We start from the raw sequence: 21,844 nt of genomic DNA, 5'->3' as shown, positions 1-21,844 counted from the left end.
CGCGTGTTTTTGAGAGGTGTTAGCGCTTTAGTGAGGGCCAAGAGAGCACTGAAGATGAGCAGCGCCCAGGTCGCCATGTGACTGTTTCAACTCCGGAAACAAGGATCAAAATCAACCAAATGGTGCGTGCAGATCGTCGAATGAGCATCCGGATGATTGCCGAGGCTCTAAACACCGATAAAGAAACGTTTAGAAAAATTTTATACATGACAAAAGTCTGTGTGAAGTTGGTGCCAAAAAACGTGACTCCTGACCTAAAAGCGTCAAAGGATCTGCTCAGATTTCCTTGAAAGGTTAGAGAAAGATCTGTTTTGAAAAAGACCCGATTTGAGTCGATGGAAGCGGTAAAGAAAAAAACGGCAGAGCTCCTAAAGGCCCTCACCAAAGAAGACTTCCAGCACTGCTTCGGTCAAAGAAAAAAACGTAAGAAAAGGTGTGCGGCGAGGGGAGGGAAGTATATTGAAGGGGAGCATAGTAAAGAGAATTAAAAAAAACATTTCGCTTTAACCTAGTGTATATTGAAAATAACAATAAATAAATTGATAACATTAAAAATTTTCACTACAGCTCGTCACGTTAATTAATAGCCACCTTCTACGAACCCCATCTCGTTTCAATTGCCACACCTACTAAATTTTTAAAATTACTTAAAACATATTTAAGAAGCTGTTAATATCTATTTATTTCATTTATTTTAACTTAAATACGAATAAAAGTAATTTAAGATGTAGTAAGACGGATTTCAACATCCATATCACACAGAGAAACTTGTGTGGAGTGACAATTTTGAATTATTAATTGTTTTTGTTCAATATCTCGTTGTCAGTTTATTGTTTTGCACACGTCTTCCGCACCCTTATAGTTTCGTAATCTAATCTATCCATCCAGTAGTTCCAATACATATTCTTACTAACGTTTAATTTGCTTTTCGATGTCGACTATTTTTGCGTCTGTTTTTATCGTCTATAAAATTGTGTGTTCGCGGTTTATTCAGATCGACAACAAACTTGAGGTTCTTATTTAAGTTTAAAAAGTCGTAATTTCTTTCATAACATTCTATTTATGTGCATTCTTGTGTATTCAACAATCTACGGAAAATATTAATTATAGAAACACAAGTGGCACTTTTAAAGGTAGTGGATTTAATTACAGCTGCAAATTGTCTATACGAAATTTCATTGTTTTATATGTTAATGTGGTAGCAAAGTGCGATAAGATCTATTTATTAAACCAAACTGGCCTTTAAGATCCGTATTTGTGTTTGTTGAAAAAAATTTAAAAAACTAACGATTAGTACCATCTCATTTTATCGCAGTTATACAACTTGATTTGATATAGTTTTGTGAAAGCACTTTCCAAAGACACAAGTGAATTTTTGTTTCCTAAAACACATTTTCATCGATCCCGATATAAGAAAATTAGCCGAAAATGCTGATTTTTCATCGAACTTCAACCCTATTGTGAAAAATGCATGGTTGGCTTCTGTCGACGTCACAAAAAATTTCCTCGGCAATTACAAATCACCGGATTTCCATCAAAAATTTAATTCGCTGCTGAATATCACAAACTAAGATGTAACATGTTGAAAATAATTCTTTCTCACACTCTCATTTCTTTACGAATAAAATAGGTTCAGTAAAACCGGGAACTCACGGTCCAGATGAACGTCAGGTCCGGGTTTTTTTGTCCCTACCGATATAAGAAAAAAACCCCTGAGAAGTGTTTGGGTTCATCCTATTTTTCAAAAAAGACAACTTTACTGTGCATTTATATTGGTTACTTTCAATTATTTTCGAATACTTAAGACATCATTTAATGAATTTCGAGAGAAGATAAAAGTACAAATTAACATGAGAAACAATTCTCTAATTGCTCCTAGTTGTGTTTTTGTTCTTATAAATATCTAATGTTTTTTCCCAAGTGAAGCTGGGAAACCCTCTAAATTATCGATTTTTAACTTCCACAACTACTCAACAACGCCTATAGCTACTGCTGCTTGCAAATAAAAAATCCAGAGTTAAAATTTTACAAAAAAATTCTTTCCATACTGAATTCCAAGCGGATTTTAAATGATTATTCGATTATTTTTTTAACGGGTTAGAAATTAGTACATTCCGGTTTATTTTTAGGTCAGAAAATCTCATTTTGTCGGGCCGAGCCAGAAAATTATTGTGATAGTCCCGTAAAAGCTTTTACCTGACTAATTTTTATTTACTTTTCGGTCTACCTTTAATAAAAAAAAATAATAAAACAGTTAGTCTAAGATAGTGGTCAATTATTTTCTATAGTAAACGAGTTTTGTATTATTTAGAACTATAAAATAACTTGACATATTTTGACGTTTAGTTGAAAACGTGACATTTATTATAAAATGGATATTCAATTGATGCCTTTGATTGTGAATTAATGGAGGATGAAATTATACCAGATGAAATTGTTAAGGCGGCCACCCAAGCAACGTTTGATTTATTACCGTCGAAGTCCCGGAGACGATGTGTGTGTGTGTGTGAAAGAAAATGGCTTGGAAGCAAGTGTATCAGCCACAGAATTTTTCGATCCCGGACACGATATGAACAAACATACCAAATTTTTGAAAAGTGGTGCCTGGAAAAGAATGTAATAAGCATTTGTGAGGATGTGTTATTGGCGTATTTGTCATAAAAATGAGAAACGCTGAAATCTTCTTCGTTGTGGAGTTTATATTCGATGCTGAAGGTCATGCTACGTACCAGAAGAAATATCGACATAAGCAAATATTTTAAATTAACAACGTTTATAAAGAAAAAATCCGTAGGGTATAAAGCAAAAAAGTCTAGAGTACTTAATAAAGAGGATATCGATAAGTTTTTATTAGAAGCTTCAGAGAATACAATATCTAAGGACCAAAATGTTTTTGATTAATACTGGAGCATGTCGACGGAAAGAAATCACTAATATATTAATTGACGACGTAGAAGATAAACAAACTATGCTTTTGGTTAAAATTTCAAACACCAACAGAAACAAATCAAGATCATTTATTATTAATATGGAAAAAGAGCTAAATTTGTATAGGAAGTAGAACGTTCCTCATCGACATCTCTTTATTAATTACAATAAAGGAAAATGTAATAAACAACCTATAGGCATACATACTGTAGGTAAAGCTCCCTTCAAAATAGCTACATTTTTGAAATTGCCAAACCCAAAGGAATACACGAGGCATTGCTTTAGGCGTAGTAGGATTCAGCTCAGAATAAGATTGATATAGCTAACAAAATTCAAAAAGCAGATAACTCAAACACAGAAATTGTCTGAGAAACTCATTATAACGTAAGCAATTCAAAAAATATCACGTCAACGAGTAATTTTGAATTACCGTGTTTACAGAAAAGTAATGCTAATAATTGTACGTTTAATATAATTATTCAAAAATAATGATTATATTGCCTCAGCTATTGAATGGAATTTCTTACACCAGTTTTCTCAAAAATGATTTCCCTGAACTACTTGAAGACATTGTACTCAATATCAGACAAAACAAGTGATTCATGCACGAAAGAACTCCAGTTCAATCGGACATTTAGATGCAACATATCCCAATCGTTAAATTGGTCGATGAGGGTTCTAAAAGTGGCATCTTTGATCTCCAGAGTTTATATTTGTAAACCAAAAATTAACGATTGTTAAAAAAATTGTTAAAATTAGTTAATCAAGAGTTTTTGTTATAAATATGTAAACTGAATAACATGAAATTTATGGTACAACAATGCACGTATGTTTGATTTTTTGGAGACGTAATTGTCTGGCTTTCTTTTCAAAAATGAACGTAATTTTTGATACGCGGATATATGAATATCATTTTTTATACTGATAGTACTTCGCAACATTGTGATCAAAGAGTAGGCGCCTTTAAAGTTTAAGTTAAGTTAAACTCTTCAAAGTATACCAAAGGTACAGTTTTCGAAAAAGATTTTATTTTTGTACTCCTTCTCTATTCCATCAGTTTCTCGTATGCTAATTCATACACTCTGGAAGAATATCTATTATCGAAACCGTCCCTACTATACCATAGATAAAAACAATGATGAAGTTAATATTAGTGGAAGTTTTATTTATATTATTATTATTGTTATTAATTTCTTCTCGAAATAAATTGAAAACTATTGTTGACAAAATGCTAGATGCAAAGTACCAAAAAGATCTAAACTGATTTTCTAACGAGTTACAATGAAATTTTTCTTGCGAATTGAAACGAGAAAGGGCTTATATATTTTGAATTTCGATATTACAAATAAATAATATCACTACCTTACATAATAATATTCAATTTTATATTATTTAAGCTACTTCATACTGTTCAAATTCCATTTCTCCTATTTTCCTCGATCTTTCTTGCACTTTGTCAAATTCGTAATAATTATAAATTTTCTCATTAGTCTTCTCGCTTATTTCTTTCCATTGCGTTACTTTATTTTCCGGTATCTTCATTTCTTGTCCAATAATTTTAGGTTGATTATCATTTACTTGTTTTTTAATACTTTCGTTAATAGCATCATTATTTTTATTAACAGTTTCTAATTTAGCACCGTCCTTATTCTTGAGGTTATTCTTTTCGTTAATATTTTTGTGATAATTGGATAGTATTTTCTTTTTAATATCTCTCAGATTTTCTGTACCGACCAATTCTAAACGACTACTGCAACTGTTGGATTTCAAAATTTTGAATTTAACTCCCATATAATCGTCGTTTTCCGCTTCAGATGCATGTTTCTTGCAATTCGCGCATTCCATACACCTTTTTTCGTTCAACTTAATTTCTTCCATAATAGTTTTAGTCAGTACTGATTGTCCACTTTTCTTGTCAACGACTCTTCCTCCGTAGTAAGTTACAGATGTTCCCCGTTCTCTTATTTTTTGTAAAATATCCTCGCTGACGTATTCGCAATAAATTCCTTTGTTATCTATCGAATCGAATAAGTTTTCCTGGCTGCCAAAATCTGATAAATTCGATGGATTCGAATTAGAATCAGTCGCGGAACATCGATCTTTATCCGGATCGATTGTTGTTGTATCGTTCTCTTTATTTTTGATTTTATTTTTTTGTGTGCCCGCTTCAAAAAGTTGTCTCACTTGTCGAACAGTATCAGGACTGGGAAGTTCGTCTTCGTTCACTTCTTTATTCACTCTAATAGGATGATAAAAGAATTTTCTGTTCAAACCGGATTTGTTATCGTTATTCTCTATTTGTGATTTTTTCAAAGAAGAAGTTGCATTTTTCATATTCCTTACGCAAGGTGAAGGTTCGTATGATACTTTAGATCTAATAGGTTCTATTATAACAATATTATTATCGACTAAAAGCTCTTGAAAACTGTAATCTTGTAGATATTGTATCAAATCATCAAATTCGTAATCTTTGCCACAATTGGCGAATATTTTTTTCTGGAAAAGATCCGGTTTGATTAATTTGTATCTGACGTGATCAAATTCGGGTTTTCCGTTAATACTGTTTGACTGTTTTAGAGATTTATTGGATTTATCGCCGTCGACTGTATCTTTATTAGCATGTACAATTTCCACAGAATTCGGACATAAACTTCTAAATTTATCGTTGTTATAATATTGATTCGATTTATTTTCAAAATAACTACAAGATTCTTTTATATTAGGGGAAATTTTTCCTGATTTTTCTTCGGTGAGTTTAGGTTCGAAAATTTTTTTAACAAGCTGCACCTTATTTAGTAAATTTTCCTGTGGTGGTTCCTTGTTTGTTTCGAATATTTTTTTCACCTCTTCTACTTTTGGTGTAACTTCTTTCGTATCTTCATCTTTATTTTCTATTTTATCGGTTCCTATAACTTTATTCCAATAACTTTTCATTGATCCTATTTTTTCTTGGAGTTCTTTATTGCACTCGTCTTGGCAATAGAGTAAGGCCATTTCGGATTCTATATTAGGGGATCTTCTTATTATTTTATTTTCGTTTAAACAATCTTTAATTTGTTTAACTGCTTCTAGAAATTTATCTGTTTCGTTTTGGGTATTCGTTATCTTATTTTTACCTTTTTTAGGTACTTTGGCAATTTTTACTTCAAAATCTACTGGTGGAGTTGTACAAGCGGTTATATCAAAATGTCTACCTATATTTACGATAAATCTATTCTCCTTTGATTGGGTCGATTGATTTTTGTTACACTTCCTTAATTTTCTGTCTATTTTTTCACACTTTCTCAAATTTTTACTCACTGTTATATCTGGTAAGGAATGGAATTGATTTTCCGTTAAATTTGTTGTAGTTTTAGAGGCTTTTCGTGATAAATTCGATAGTTTTTTTGCTATAAAATTTTGTAGAGGCTTCTTAGATCCTTTTTGACTTTCCAAAAATTCTCGTAGGTAATTGTGACTGTGAGATTTGGATTCGTCGTTGATACTTTTCTTTTCGGTAACCGAGTCGACGCTGATAATAGTTTTAAATTGTTCGTTTCCTTCTTCTTCTCCACCTGGAATTTCCAAAAGTGTTTTTATTGGTTCTTGTACATCAATCTGTATAGAATTGCTATCAGATTCTTCATTTACGTGGGAAGCTTTTGTTATATTTTCTATTTCCAAATTGATTTCATCAAAATTGGTATCGATTTCTTCAATTGGCTGTTCAGATGTAAGTAATTCTGTTGTTTTTATCGTATTAGGATTTACTGTACCGTAATTCTCGTTAAATGGAGTTGGATTTCGAATAGTTCGAATTTTAGCTTCTTGTGGATCGTAGAGATTTTTATTTGGAGTTAAAACGATATTATCGTCATAAGGGATGCTTTCGTATCCAATATCTTTATATTTATGTGCGTTATCATAAGTCGCGGTCGATATATTATCGTTTAATGAAATATTATCAGTATTATCAGTGTCGTATTTAGCTTCGGGATAATAATTGGGCAAGCTCAACTCTGGTAAATCCTCGTAAGAAATATTATCCAAAGAATTGTTCAAATTCGAGTTTAAACTGTCTTTTTGCGTGGCGTTTTCGTGAATATTTTGAAGTGATGTGAAAGCTTGAAGTTGATTCTCACGATGTTGATGGTCTTCGAAATAAAAAGTCTCTGCTGTACTTGATTCTTGTAGAGTTTGAATCGAACTCGAATGTCTTCTGTTATTGTATCTATCTTGTTTATCGGGCGGTTTGCTTAGATTGTCGACGCTCAGATTTCTATACCTGAAAAAAAAATATATGAAAAAAATTATCTCGGTATTCAAGCGATTTTGCTATTCTGCTGTATACATATACAAAAAAATCAACTCAAGTCGCACGCTCGAGGTCAAAAGTATATAAAAATATCATTATTTCAAAGTCATTAGTCTTAGCTAAAGACTGAAGAATCTAAACAACGAAAGAGGGTTATAATTAACAGTAAAGAAAATACTACCTTACATTCGTCAAATAATAATTTATTCGAAATTAACCTATCAATATTCAATGTTCTATCTTCTGGTCCTAATAACAGCTTCTTATCGCTTTTTCATGGATCGAATAAGGCTCTTAACTCGATCTTGTTCGATGCTATCCCATTCTTCACTATGCGCCGTTTTGAGGTCCGATTTGGTGGCTGAAGCAGGATTTATAGCGCGAACTTTTCTCTTAAGTTAATCCCATAAATGCTCGATAAGATTTAAATGCGGCATACGCGCCGATCCATAGCAGCAATTTCGACATACTGTAAATACTGCCGTACGGAACCTGAAGTATTTGGACTGGCATTGTCCTGCATTAGGATGAAGTTGTTGCCTATGAAACCGGCATAGCAATGACGTGGTCCTCTGAAATTTCTTCTATGCATTTTTTCTTCATTATTAGTCCCCTCGCTTCATATAAACATAAGTATTCGTTAAAAGGCAATCGAATCATTATTAATTGGACGGCTTATACGCTGTTATTTAGACAGATGCACTTAATTGTAGTCCTACTTGGAATTTGGAAAGAAATCATTATACCTTGCTACTGAATATTAAATTATAACATGTAAGTAGACGAGTAAATTTTACCTGCCTGTTAGTGCGTTTGGTTTAAACAGGGTACCAGGGTACCAGGGTACATTTCAATTCCAAAGTATCTTTATAAATAAAAATGGTAGTCAGAATCGTCTGAACTCTACTCCGTGGTGCAATGTTAGGTAAAAGCTGTTCATTAAACTACTTTCCAAATAATTCTGCTGTTATATCTTCATGATAATTAGCTGTACAATTTTAGAACGTGTCCTTATTCAAACAGCAATTTTTACTAGTGTCAACCCAAACGAAATTTACTACATCGTGACTATGAAACCATGTTTCATCTAGATATATTATGTGTCTATTAGAACTTCGGTAGTCTTTTATCTGACTCAAATAATTTTGTCGAACGATCCTAGACGATTCAAAGAATGTTTCAAAGAAATTGACATTCGCCTTCCGACAGCTTCGGCTAATAGAAATGCACTTATGTTTACGATTCGATGTTTTCATTGGTAAACAGAGTCCACGTGAACTGACGTTTGTTAGATATCTACTGATTTTTATTCGGAGAGTAAAGAATATTTTTATTTTGTAATTTGGCATGAGTGCTGTGCGTATTCATGAAATATTGATTGATCCTCGCATAACTGTCGTGATATTGGAAGAACTATACACTAAAAAGCAATCTTACGCAGCCTCGGATGTTCTCTACGCTTCGTAATAGACTAGTCAAACATCCCGTGCAGCCAATTTTACCACACTAAATTTATCGCGCGTTTATTCAAAAATTCCGGTTTATATTTAAATCATCTCCGTAATTATAAATATTTTACTTTTGTAACATTACAAGAAACAAGTACAACTATTTTTCGCCATTTTCCAATATCGACTTCTACTCACAAAACTTGTATTGAAAATTTCATCAAGTTCAGACGTTGTTAGACTAAACTAGAATCAACTAAATCTTAATGACAGGGATTGAAAATTGACTATAAATATTTTGGAATCGATTCAAACTATCATCTTACCTTCTTCGGAAAAGTTTATCGTAAAATTGATGCATACGCTATATCCAAATTGGCCTTGACTGAACCTAATAGTACGGAAAATTCACCGAAAAGATATTTCCATAAAAAATTGGTGTGTGATAACTTATTTTATCTTCTTGATGTCAATAATAACTACCCCTATTTGAGTCGACAATGCCTTTGGTTGATAATAGGATATTTTATCAGTTTCTACCTAGTTTAAACGTCACAGATGCATGCGGGACTTGCACATAGAATTACAAATGGAAATATGGAAGGTCTCTACGGTATATTCGACGCAACGATATTTTACATTGAAGTTGAAATTCGTTCTCTTGCCAAAAATGAAAAGACGCCAATGTTTCCTCACATGAGTAGATATTATATAGAGGATGTTCCTGAATTGGTGAAACAAAAATCAAGTTGCCTGCGCGTAAGATATTAGTATGGAATAGTATACGTTGTGGAATAGCCCAATGGAATAAATTCGTTAATAAATACATGAAGGGGTGTTGGTATTTATATTTTTAAATGGTTGTCATTGAAAAATTACACCTTCCACTGTATATTATTTGTTTTTCAGTTGGTTCCGAAAATTTTGAACATAAGACAATTGTCTTATTAAGAATATCGTATATTTGATAAGCTGTTCTTAATCAGTTTGTTATCTTTATTTTTTATTTTTCCATCTTTTGTCAAAATAACTCCGAGGTATTCGAAAGTGGTCATTCTATCTGTTCTTTCATTATTAAATGTTCCTCTATCTCTATTTTTATTTACCACCACCTTTTTGCATTTCTTGATGTTTACTTTTTCTTCCATATTCTCAAATGTATCTGCTACTTTTACTATTTCGTCTATATATACCAACGCATATTGATAGCTCCTATGAGGAAAGTGAAGCTCATGTACTCTACAATTTTAACTAAAATGATGCTTGAAACCAAGTTCAATCAATGAGACTCCAAATTAGTGAGAATATAAAATGACCAGTAACGTATAGATGGGCACGCTCGTCAACCAGCAATGCGGCGCAAAATTCGAAATCAGAGCAAGCACGGAAAACTCTAAACAACATGAGGACACTTTTGGTAGACCGCAACCTCAGCCTGGAACTCCGGACCGGAATGTTTCGCTGTTACATCTTTCCTGTTCTTTTGTACGGTTTTGAAAATTGGACCATGGATGTGGCCACAGAGAAATAATTTAATGCGTTCGAAACAAACATAAGACAAACATAGAGGTCCTTCAGCAAATCGGTAACTTCTCACGACAATCAAGGAGACAAAGTTGCAGTACCTAGGACATATAATGAGGGGCGAGCGATATGAGAGTTTTTTTTTGAGTTAACAAAATTTCGTTTCAAAATGTCGCTAGCACGCGGTCGACTTCGATTGTGAAATAAATAAACACCAATCACAACGCCAAGGCAATCACAACTGCAAAAACTTGTTTGGCGTGTATACGAATTGAAATTACAATTCTGTTATTGGATTGTTTTATGTTAAAATATAAAAAATGGCTTTATTCGTTGCTTTGAGGTTATTGAATATGAATATGCTTGGTAATGGATTTAAGCATGTGGTGTAGTATGTAAGAATTTGGGGTCTCGTATACATTCAAACCAAAGGATCTATTGTGTCCCCGTTTTTTGCTGCGATACTGTGGAACCCTGTGTTTACAGCTGATCCATTAATTCCACTACTTTTAAAAAGTCTAGAATGTGAGATGGATTTAATTTCAGAGATCTTCGTCTTCTATTTCATACGGTCCTAGGTTCACACTTCTTGAGATAATGTGGATAGAGGTTTCGTCCTCTGTACCACAAAACTTGCACGCCGCATTGTCTGCTTGTCTTCAGGTGTTTGTTGAGGCGACAGTGCCCCTTTAGAACTCCTGTTAGTAATCGTGGATTGTTATTACTTAGGTTCTACATTCTGCAGATCTACTCGGGTTATAGTTTCCCAGAAGAGCCTTTACCTGTCTCAGCCCTTGTAAGTTTTCCCATTAATTGGTTTTGCTTCTATTTACCTTCTTTTCCAGTGTATTTTCCATTGCTCTGTAGCTGATACCTCAGGATTCATGTCCCATGAAGGGCTTATCTGCACCCGCTTATTAGCTATGTCATTTCCCTTCGCTTCTATGTGTCCCGGAATCCATTGTTTGGATTTTATGATATGGGAGCTTATAGGTCTACAGACTTCTTGATTATCGGATAGGATGATAATTTCCTGTTTGCGATAGCTCCTCTCTATTATTTAATTGAACATATTTTTCAATTACATAAATTTCTGCTTGGTGCGCTGCCCAGACTTTCAGAGTGTTTGGTTCTGGGCCCGTACACTCCTATTAAAGTTCCATCTACTGTATTTGATCCATTCGTATGCCATTTAATAATAATAATATCTGTTCATTATGTAGTAATTACGCCAAAGGTTTAAAACGGCCAATATGAACTAAGTTGAACTTATGCGAGAACAATGTTGATAGGAACTAAAAATACTGTTAAAAATTTAAAAGTTAGTTTAGGAATTTATGTAAACAAGCAATCTCTATAATTAAACAAAGCTCGAAGCCAGATAATTATCAGAAATAGTTGTATGTATATAGAATTTTATTTCTTTAATTTCTTGTTTCTTACATCTTTTGATATATTTATGCTTCTAAATGTTCTTCATTTAGGGTGTCTTCTGATTTAAAATTAGTTAATGATAGATAAATGAAGTCGAAACGTCAAATTTTTATGTCTTTAAAAAATTATAAAAGAAACTAATTTTAAATCAGAAGAGACCTAAAATTAAGAACATTTAGAAGCATTAATATAGAATTGTATATAATTCTGTATGTAAATGTATATAGCAGTAATGTTATTTGTTGTGTAATATGCCCGGTAATCTAGAAGATGTTCATTTTCCAACCTGTGCTCCTGATTGGGGTAAGTCGGCATAATACGTACAGCGTTATCCTTCAACGTAACCATACGCCACAAGCATATGAAAATCTTAAAATTTTATTTATAATAATGAGATTTTATCTAATAAATGAATAAAAAATAGTAGTTTGCTGTTTAAGGTTTTTATCAAGAAATACAGATACATTTTAACAATAAAATTATTCCAGAGTAGCTGATATTTCTTCACTTACCTATTATGCTCTTTAATTAACTTGGCTCTCGGTATAAGTTGTGACCTTCTTCTTCCACACAATTCACCATCTACTTGCGAATTCGTGTAGAGCTCCAGTCGACTGTACAACTGCTCTCCAGAACTAGCCAAACTTCGACTTCTTCTTAAATTCGAATGGTCGTCAAAATATTCGAAATTACTTTTAGTTTTTCCCCAGGGATTGGCAGTAATATTATCGAGGCTATTGCGGCTTGTTCCGGAAATTTTACGGTAACAATCTGAAAAATATAAAGAATAAAACGGTTCGATATATAGTCCAGTCATTTTAGTCATTTTATACCACAATCTGCGGAAAAATTCCTAGGAAAATGAGTTTTTGCGTGAGGCCAATAAAGTTTATTATAAAATCTGTTCCTAGTAGAATTATCTACAAAAAATATCTGTTGCATTTTTTTGTAAAATTAACCGTTTTCAAAGTAAAGCGCTGAGAAAGTGACTAGACTCACATGCGGTATTATATACCGTACACCAAGGCGTGAACTGTACCAGTTTTTTGTATACTTTTCTTATAGAGGTTCTTGGAACTTGGTAAAATCTACTATAACTTATCCAAATGTAAAAAGGAAACAAAAAGAATAAATCCTATCACACTCAAGTAATTCGAGTAGTGCCTGCCGTGTGGAGATGCCAGCCTGTAGTGCTCGGGAAAGACGTGCCTTGGTACACAGGCTTGCACTTCTCCAAAGAAATAAGTCTCGATAAATTGAAGTTCTGAATGTCTGTAAACGAAGTCTGTATTCGTTTTTGCCGTGATAGTATCAGTGTCAGCTGCCAAAGTTTCTAGTCAACTCTGGATCGCCTATAAGTCGAACTGCTCTCTTCTTTATTGAGCATCTTCAGGGTATGCTTGGGAACCGAGCTCCATATGTGCGAGTAATATTCCAAAGATGGACGAATCTGGGCCTTGTAGAGGATTGTTGAACATTTTATTTAAGTTCTTTTCTGCTCTTAAACAGTTTTTCTAATCAGTGATACATACACACAAATACTTGATCGACCTACATCAATTATTTTTGAAAAAACCAGAAAAAAACAATGTTGAAACAAAAATTTACTCAACTGATCTGATCCACATTGCAAGAAAAATATTCTGTTTCTATATGCCATGACCAGTTGTGATACAACTTTTTGGAGGAGGAAAATTGAAAGTAATGAAGATATTTGAGAAAAGACCCGATGTATTTTGCAGAAATATTCCAACAAGAAAATTGCCCTCGGGATGTCATTGTCAATGCTAAAATACATTTTCTACTGGCAATATATGGTGCACCAAATTCAGAACAATCGATAGTTAAATACCTATACTATAACAAGACAAAGTACAGCTGTGAATTTTGATTTATTGACACTCACTTTTTCAGCAGCTAAACAGCATATTATCAAATAAAAACCTAGCTACGAAGAAAAATAGATCCCGAACATTTGGGTTGGGAGTTAAAAAATAATCCAATCCAATCTACAATCCAACCTACATCCAATAACGACTTTAGTACCATCAACATAGTATCTATTGAACACTATCTTTTGAAATTGTACCAAAGATTGTGGCAGTAAATGTGGCTGCAAAAAAATGGATTGAAGTGTTCAAAAGTTTATGGACATTGACGTTAAAGGTTGAGTCAAAAAATGATGAAGACGTAAATCTAGAAATGTGTCCACTTGACGTTTTGTCAGTAACAATTACTGATAGAGAAACTGAAGATATCGACAATGAATAAAAAAAATATTTACTAAAGGTAATTTTTTGTATTTACTGAATTCGAATAAAAAATTATTCATTCTTAAATAAGAACACCTTTTATTGGGTATCATGGATTATGCGTACGGGGGAAACCATGTAAATAAACACGCTCTGAATTCTACCTCGTAGGTGGTGAGAAAATATCACGATATAGTCGATTTCTCAGCGCTCTACTCCGAAAACAGTTGATTAATAAAGGTGTATACAAAAATTCAGCTCACTAGGAATTTTTCCGCAGATTAAATTTAAAATAACTGCACTAATATACCTCTCGATTTAATTTCACAATTACGAAACGGGATACAGCAAAGTCTTATTTATTAAAAATGGTAATTAAGTTTAAAATTGCTTGATATTGGAAAATAAATCTGCCATATTACTTTTCATAGTCTAGTCACCAGAGGTAAAAATTTCAAAAAACAAGGGCGATTTTCATTAAAATTTGGATTCAAACTCTATTTACTTTTTTACTGAGGGCTTCTGATTTAGTTTGTGCTATCTTGGGTATGATTTAGAATAAAACTGTTTGGAAGGTTAGACGAAAAAATTCAGTTACAAAAAAAACTTTAACGATATGATTTAAGTTTCAGTTGTAAGGGTTCTGTTGTTTTCACGTCTTCTAAGCAACAGAATATCACGTGCTTGCCTTCTAATTATTAGATAAACCTCTTAAAATGCATTTGTCGCATTGTCGCCGGCTGGCGCAAAGGTTGCTCTGGACTTAGTAGAAGTAGATTAAATAAAAAGAACAAAATAGTTTAAAACTCATAAATTAAACAAAAATGTATCTTTTTTACATGGAAACTCTCATTTCAGCATTATTTGAACAAAATAAAGTTGAAATGAAGTTTTTGTGAAAATATTGACACCTACGATGAAATTTATGAATATATCGACAGAAAAACCCCTTTAAATACCCTAAAGGCATCAAATTCCAAAATTATTTGTTGTTTTCTGGTTTTTCGCCCGGAATTTTACGAATAATTGCTTCGAAATTGGCTATTAGTGCGTCAACCGTTGCTGTTTTTAGCCTTAACATGGCCCCACAAGAAATAGTCCAAAGGCGTTAAATCACACGATCTAGGCGGCCAATTGACGGGCTCCAAAAATTAGATGAACTGTTCACCGAAGGCGGCTCTCCATTTGGCCATTGTTTCGAGTGCTATGTGGCATGTGGCACCGTCTTGTTGAAACCACATGTCAGGCATGTCCAATTCTTCCATTTTGAGCAAAAAAAATTCCTCAATTATCACACGGTAGAGCTGGCCATTCACAGTAACGCTCCGGCTATCGTCGCGTTTGAATAAGTACGGCCTTTAATCCACTTCAAAAAGAGACTTTTTCGGGATGCATTGGTAGCTCTTGCAATGCTTCTGGCTGAGCTTCACTCCAGATGTGACAATTTTGCTTGTTGACGTATCCATTCAACCAGAAATGAAAAATGCTATTATAGCAGATCTCGACCGCCAACTCAGTTAAGTTGTTTTAAAAAATGTCTTAAATTGAGTTTAGCGCTGTTATAAAATTTTTGCTGTTTGCGGTGACTTTATCCATCATTTTTAACAACTAAAAATTGGTCTACGTGGTTTCGCGAAGTACGAGAATCATTAAAAGATGACCCCCGTGCGTGGTGACGACTACTAATCCAGAAAAGATTAAAGTAGTGGAAGGCACACACAAAAAATATAACAAAAAGTACCGCAAAATGGGCTCCTCAAATTCTCAGCGCAATGCAAAAGCAACATTGAGTAGAATGTTGTGGGAGATATTTAGAGCTCTGCTGCGAGGACCAAAAAAGTGTAATCCGATAAAGTGGAGGCTACATTATTTGGGATTGCGAGGGAATCCTTTCGATTGGCAAGGAGAGGCAAAATCAGCCGAGTTATGCGATTGCTTATGACGATGCTCTAGGCTAAATTGCTTTGCTTCACACGAATGTGACTTCTCAGAGATTGAACACCTACCATTTAGCTTTGAGTTGAACCCGTCTGTCTATTTTTTGTTCGTAAAGCTGATGATGAATAGCGAAGATGAAATTGGACAAGAGGTATACGAACATTTTAACTTTAAAGATGCATGTTTTGGTAGTGGCACAGAATATGAAAAGTGTGTGGGAATAAAGGGAAAATATATTAAAAAGAGCAAAATTCTTTTTTTATTTATGACATTTTTTAAGCTAATAACTCACTACTTATATGCGTCCATTAGTACAGATCATCTCTGTCCTTATGGACGTTTTTAAAATCAGAGAATCTAAATCCATCCACTTTCAGGATTATATTTACATAACTTTTCCTCGATTTCTTCAATTGTTTATGTACGTGACAGAATTTTAACACTGGAAATTATATTTTCTCCTCATTTAGCCAACAAGTTTCTTTATATGATCATCCATTAAATTCATATGAAATTTTGACAGATGACATCAGAAACATGAGATAAATAACCGAAGCGCAAATTCTAAAAAGTTCCGATTCGTATATGAAGTTGATATATTGCTTTGAAAATACTCAAAACAACATATAAAACAAATGAACGTACCTATAAAGTTTTTACTGTAGATTTCGTTTTTGATCTCGTTCCTGTTGTAAGAATCGTTGGTCTTGGAACCGGGATCACTGTTAGTTTGAAGACAGGGTTCGCTCTTTGCGTGGATATACGGGTACGAATGATTATTGTAATCTTTGGTGCAATTCAAGCTCAGCTTGACGTTGTTGATACAAGAATCACTTCTGAAAAAAAAAATAAATAAATAAACATCCATAAAATACGCTGATGTCTTCAAAATTATGTATATATAGGGTGAGCTACAGGATTGTTTCAATATCAAAATATACAAAATATGATGTTTGATTTGAGGAAAAAGTTTTTGCTCCAGTAGAAATCCAATGAAATCAATAGTTTGAAGTCATCTGATTGAAGACAATTAATCAGTACAACATTATACTGAACTTTATCACATTGTCATCGATACATGTTGTTTTATTTCGATTTTGACGTTTCAAATATTTAATATTTGGAAATGTCAAGATTTGATTTAAATACTGACGAAAATATTAATGAAATTATAGAATCAATTATACCAAAAAATACTGTTTTCAGTGAAAAATTTGTATTTGCATTTATGGACTTTTATGATGTTATAAAATATCAATTAGATGAAAATCGGACGATAGAAGAATTGGAGTTGATTTTAGAGGATTGGACTGTGAACATGAGAAGAAAAGATGAAACACAGTTTAAAGAAACTACGGTCGAAATCTAACAAGTAAGCTGTTACGAGAAAAATATTATAAAGAAATGAAAATTCGACAGTATTTTGTTCCATAAAAATAACGGAAATTTCAAATTTATGGAATGAAAATAGCCCTGAAGAGCTGCAATGGAAATTCTATCACATAGCCGCGGTAAAATTAGCTGATGCTTCTTTGATTGTCTTTTTTTGCATCGAATCAAACAACGATGGTTCAGTAACAGAGTTGAATGTAACACTGTATTTGAAAATAATCATTGGAAGAAATTGGCTTGAATTCCAAGGAAAAAAAAATTACTCCAATAGATTGACCGCGCTTAGTCGATTGGTCAAAAGTGGTGTAAAAACTACGGGTCACAACAATGCCAACTGCCAATTCTCCATATTGGATTTTATGAGGAGCCCAGTATAGGCCCAGACTTGGGTGAAGGATGTACAACTCTGGCCCTAGCTTGGAAACCATTATTGGTCCAGACTTGGTGGAACTCTGGAATGATAACAATGTCCCTCGCTTAGTTTGCCAGCCTGGACCAGGCGTGGTTGCCTAGATAAACCCAAGACTGGTCTGCAACCCTGGGCCAAGCTGATTGCTTGTTCAGCCAGGCTTGGGTGAACATGGGATGGCCGAGGCTAAGTTACCCAAACTTCCACCAGGCTTGGGCCATTATTGGTTTGCCAAGGCTAAGGTTTCCCAGCGTTGGTCCAAGCTAAGCCCCGTCGTTCAAGTCTGGGAGCTTTTACATGGGTTTGGCGAAGAACATCATAATTAAATTATTAACAGCATTCGTATTGGATATACATCTTCATCAGTTATAGAAACTAACACGTCTAGTCTAGTCTAGTAACTTGTTAATTGGATCTCCAAATAAATTGCTTTGGCTTTGTATTTTTTCTATAGTTAGCAAAAAATTTTACAACCAACTTGTCCATAGGATCCAAAAGCAAGGCTACTGACCTTTTGTTCTTCTCATTTTTAGACCGGTTACAAAATTTGAGATTAGGAATTTGTTCACTTTTACTAATTTGAATAATATCAAACGACGTGCAATAGTCATTTATGCAATATTTTACAATTTATATAACGCTATTTTGCAGCATGTCAAGCGGCCTTTAGGAAGAGAAAAATGTCTAGATAAGCTAGCTATGATTCATATTCGAACTTTTTATATTCCGCGCATCCGCCATTTACTATAAAGAGCGCATTCGCCAAAATTTTAAATCGTGTCTGGGCACATCTATTGTATAGACGTTTCACATAGATTGCACAAAATTGATTCAATTTTTCAATGAAGGTTCAGAGACCTAGATAAATCTTCCAAAATAAGTAGATATCAATTTGATAAGTTAATGTTGGTGTACATTGTAGATTTCCTCATAATGATTTATTATCGTTGTGTTGAGCTCGTGTTTTTGGGTCCTTTTGATTATGTATCGCGTTAGTTGTGGTCAATGTTTCAAAATGATTCTCAATAAATATTGTGCTTACAACTAATTTTTAAAAACTCACAAAAAATTATCAGAAATTGGTGCGATAAAATTTGCCGAGGTATGCGCTTGCTTCATGGCAATATTAATTCGATTTCTAATGCTACTGTATACGAATGTGGTTTCACAAGATTGGACACCCCCCATATAGCCCTGATCTGCCCCCTTCCGACTATTTTCCGCACGCAAATCTAAAGGCCGAGTTAAAGGGTAAAAGATTTAACAGGTGGAAATTCTGATTCAAAGATGCATTATATTTTTATAGTGGTATGAAAGATATAGAATGATGGTCTGAAAAGTATGTGGAAATAAAGGGAAAATGTACTGAATAACCGCACTATGTACCTATTTATACTAAATTTTCTCACCAATGAACTTCCTCCTGCGATCCAGCGAGAAAAACCAAAAATTTCACTTTCATTCCTTAACTAATAAACCCTAAACTGGATTGTAAGGATTAGGATCTTTGTCCCTATTTAAATTATTCTTATTCAAATTCAAAAAATCAGTGCAACTATAAAACCTGAATGCTTGCTAACTTATCCTGTGTCATAGATAAATGAGAAATTTTTTTTAAAAGATTGTTATTACTGAAATCAAAATGTCTATCTAAATAGTGACCAATGTTGTCATTTCCATAGCCAAATTTGGAAATCGGAAACTGCACTTTGAAAAACGTCTATATCTGCTTGATTTTTCACCGTCCTCAGACGGGAACTAAAAAATTTGTTCTTGTTTCCTAGCAATAATTTGTTATGTCAAACGTTTCATAGTTTCAACGAATTCGGTAGCACGGTTTCAGTTTTCTGAGTTGGTTTTCTCATGGTGGCGCATATATTACGAAGAAAATGAAGACATGCAGCGATCAAATGTTTCTGATTGATCTTGCTCTAAATCTTCTAGAACAGCAGTTTTTTCAACGCAATCATCTTCTAAAGAGATCAGTATCATACTCTACTATCTTTTTAAGTGCTGGATCTAAAGACAACCACCTAGTTAGTAAATTTTTGACAAACCCTTGTCATTTTAATTTATCTTCCTTCACGAATACCTACAAACTTTCCCTCCTGGAGGCAGATTATTGAAAGAGATTTCGATTCAGTAGCAAAAAATTTTTTACCTGTTACCTTTTCGCCACTTAACTCCCAAACCCAGGACAATCTGTGTCCCGGAGACAGACACGGGATAAACAAATGGAAATAGGGGCTGTCCCTGGAAATGAGGGACGGTTGATAACAGTGTGATAGTTTATTACTACGATGACACGAATATTGGAGAAGATCCTGATAGTAAGAGAATATTTATCATGAAATGTGTGACAAAATATGCAAATATGTAAAAGATATATCGCAGGAAACTTTGCTTCAGAAAGTGGATCCGGGCATAACAGAAAAAAAAATTAGAAATAAACTTTAAAAAGGAAAAAATCCCGTCGTCATGTACGGATTAGATCTCGAATGGGGATGAAATGAGAAAATTTTGTTATAGGAAAAAATGTATTATTATTATACAAGCAATCGCATGAGTATGAATTTAGGAACGCCCAGTATATAGAACTCTAATTCGTGACAAAAAAACTATAAACACACAATGATATTTATTTATATTCACTTGACCGTTCTTGGTGCGGGAAAGTTCGTTGCTTAGAAACTTCATTATTCGAATCAATTAGTAGAGCAGTGAATTTAATAAGTGGAATGAAATAATTGGCGAAAGAATATTATTATCAGTCTCTATGTAACGTACGTTTTCCCGTAACTCTGTTCTAAACGACTAGAATAGATCTATGATACGAAAAGATTTACGTTTCTATGTTATTTATCTACCAATTAACCGACCGTGTCAAATGAAAACCACAAAAAAATGTAATCACGGGCAAGTCGTAGTTGCAGATGCAAAATTAACAGGTCATTGATAATTGTTGTAAAATTAGTCATGGCATTAATAATTACAAATACAATTTCCTTACGTCAAATATATTGAAATTTATTTCCTTATTAATTAAACCAAGGCTAAAAATTTATCCAATATACTTGCTTTCGAGAGTGAAACAATCTTTACAATTCTACGTTACCATTATATGGTATGTTTTGTCTTGAGCCTCAAATGGGCATTAGATTTCGGGATAACCTCGGCATTGGCCCAAAATTTCTATCTAGCGAGCATCCTCTTGATATAAAAAAAAGGCGTTGGGCCAAATCTGGAGAATACGGTGTATGTGGTAGCAATTAGACGCCCAATTCATGCAGTTTTGCGTTTTCATTCATTTATGACCAGATAGGGCGGCTTTTTCGCTATTTCGTCCTTATGGTTTTTCCCTTTTCAAGATAGTTGATGAATCTTGTACAGCACACTTTTACGACTTTCCTCTCTTTGATTTCGATTCATCAATTGCTTTTCATTCACTACTGTTTTTTATCCCACCTGTCTAGGGCGCCCTCTCGTTATTTAATAGCCAGTCCTCGTATCCCCCAAACAATAAATTTTATCGAGTTGAACAAAGAGTAGCTTCTTGTTAAAAAATCGGTTGAAAAATCAATTTTTGCTATCTGTAGATTGTTCAGGTTGTCCCTGTAAAGGTGACGGATTGTTAACCATTGGACATGAGCCGCCACTCGCCTTCGGATAGTAGTGTAGAATTATTTATTCCGTCAAACATACGTAATCAAGTATTGAAAATTCATAATGTATAATTTAGAATATATACTCAAATATAATTTCTGATTCCGCAACTTTAAAGGCCTGTGATTCAGAAACGGTATTATTTTCTTGGCATCTACTCACTTCTGAATATTTTGTATCAAGTCCCAGAACACCCTGTATGTCTGCCTACGCAATTTACAGACTATATAGTATATAAAAAATTACGAAAACATTCTCAATTTTTTCCCCAAAACTCATTTAGCTACTCGTCCAAATTCATAAATGCTAGTTTCTTGACATACTCTTACTCTGTCTCTTCGATTTTTTTTCTCATTTTAAGGTATTTTTCATTTAAAGTTGCACAAGTTTGAATCATAATAAAACAAACATTTTGCTTTTTAATATCAATGAAACTTGCTTTACTGGATTAAAAATTTTATGATTCGTTTCGCTATGTTGTCGCCACGGCTGGCGCTTGCAAAGGGCAATCTGGAGTTATCACAAACTTTTCGCAGCATATGCGGTCGTATTGCGCCAATAA

The 21,844-nt window shown here is 33.7% G+C and overlaps 2 protein-coding genes across 4 annotated transcripts in view; one reads left to right on the top strand and one right to left on the bottom strand.

The window, feature by feature from the left end:
- Nucleotides 1-21,844, top strand: part of LOC130449959 (calcium uniporter protein, mitochondrial) — a 180,215-nt gene that overhangs the window by 49,851 nt on the left and 108,520 nt on the right. The window lies entirely within an intron of this gene.
- The window catches only part of LOC130449958 (protein javelin), a 42,312-nt gene continuing 20,964 nt past the window's right edge, over nt 497-21,844 (bottom strand). For both annotated transcript variants that reach the window (XM_056788079.1, XM_056788080.1), the window contains exons 2-4: nt 16,464-16,654; nt 12,141-12,399; nt 497-7,192 (exon numbers count right to left, since the gene is read on the bottom strand). In XM_056788079.1, the coding sequence (XP_056644057.1) occupies nt 4,321-5,922 (1,602 nt within the window). In that variant the 5' untranslated portion in view covers nt 5,923-7,192; nt 12,141-12,399; nt 16,464-16,654 and the 3' untranslated portion in view covers nt 497-4,320. The remainder of the gene's footprint in view (nt 7,193-12,140; nt 12,400-16,463; nt 16,655-21,844) is intronic.

Source organism: Diorhabda sublineata, chromosome 10 (assembly GCF_026230105.1).
Source record: "Diorhabda sublineata isolate icDioSubl1.1 chromosome 10, icDioSubl1.1, whole genome shotgun sequence".
NCBI lineage: Eukaryota > Metazoa > Arthropoda > Insecta > Coleoptera > Chrysomelidae > Diorhabda > Diorhabda sublineata.
The sequence above is the reverse complement of the archived record's forward strand: the minus strand, read 5'-3'. Positions and strand labels throughout refer to the sequence as shown.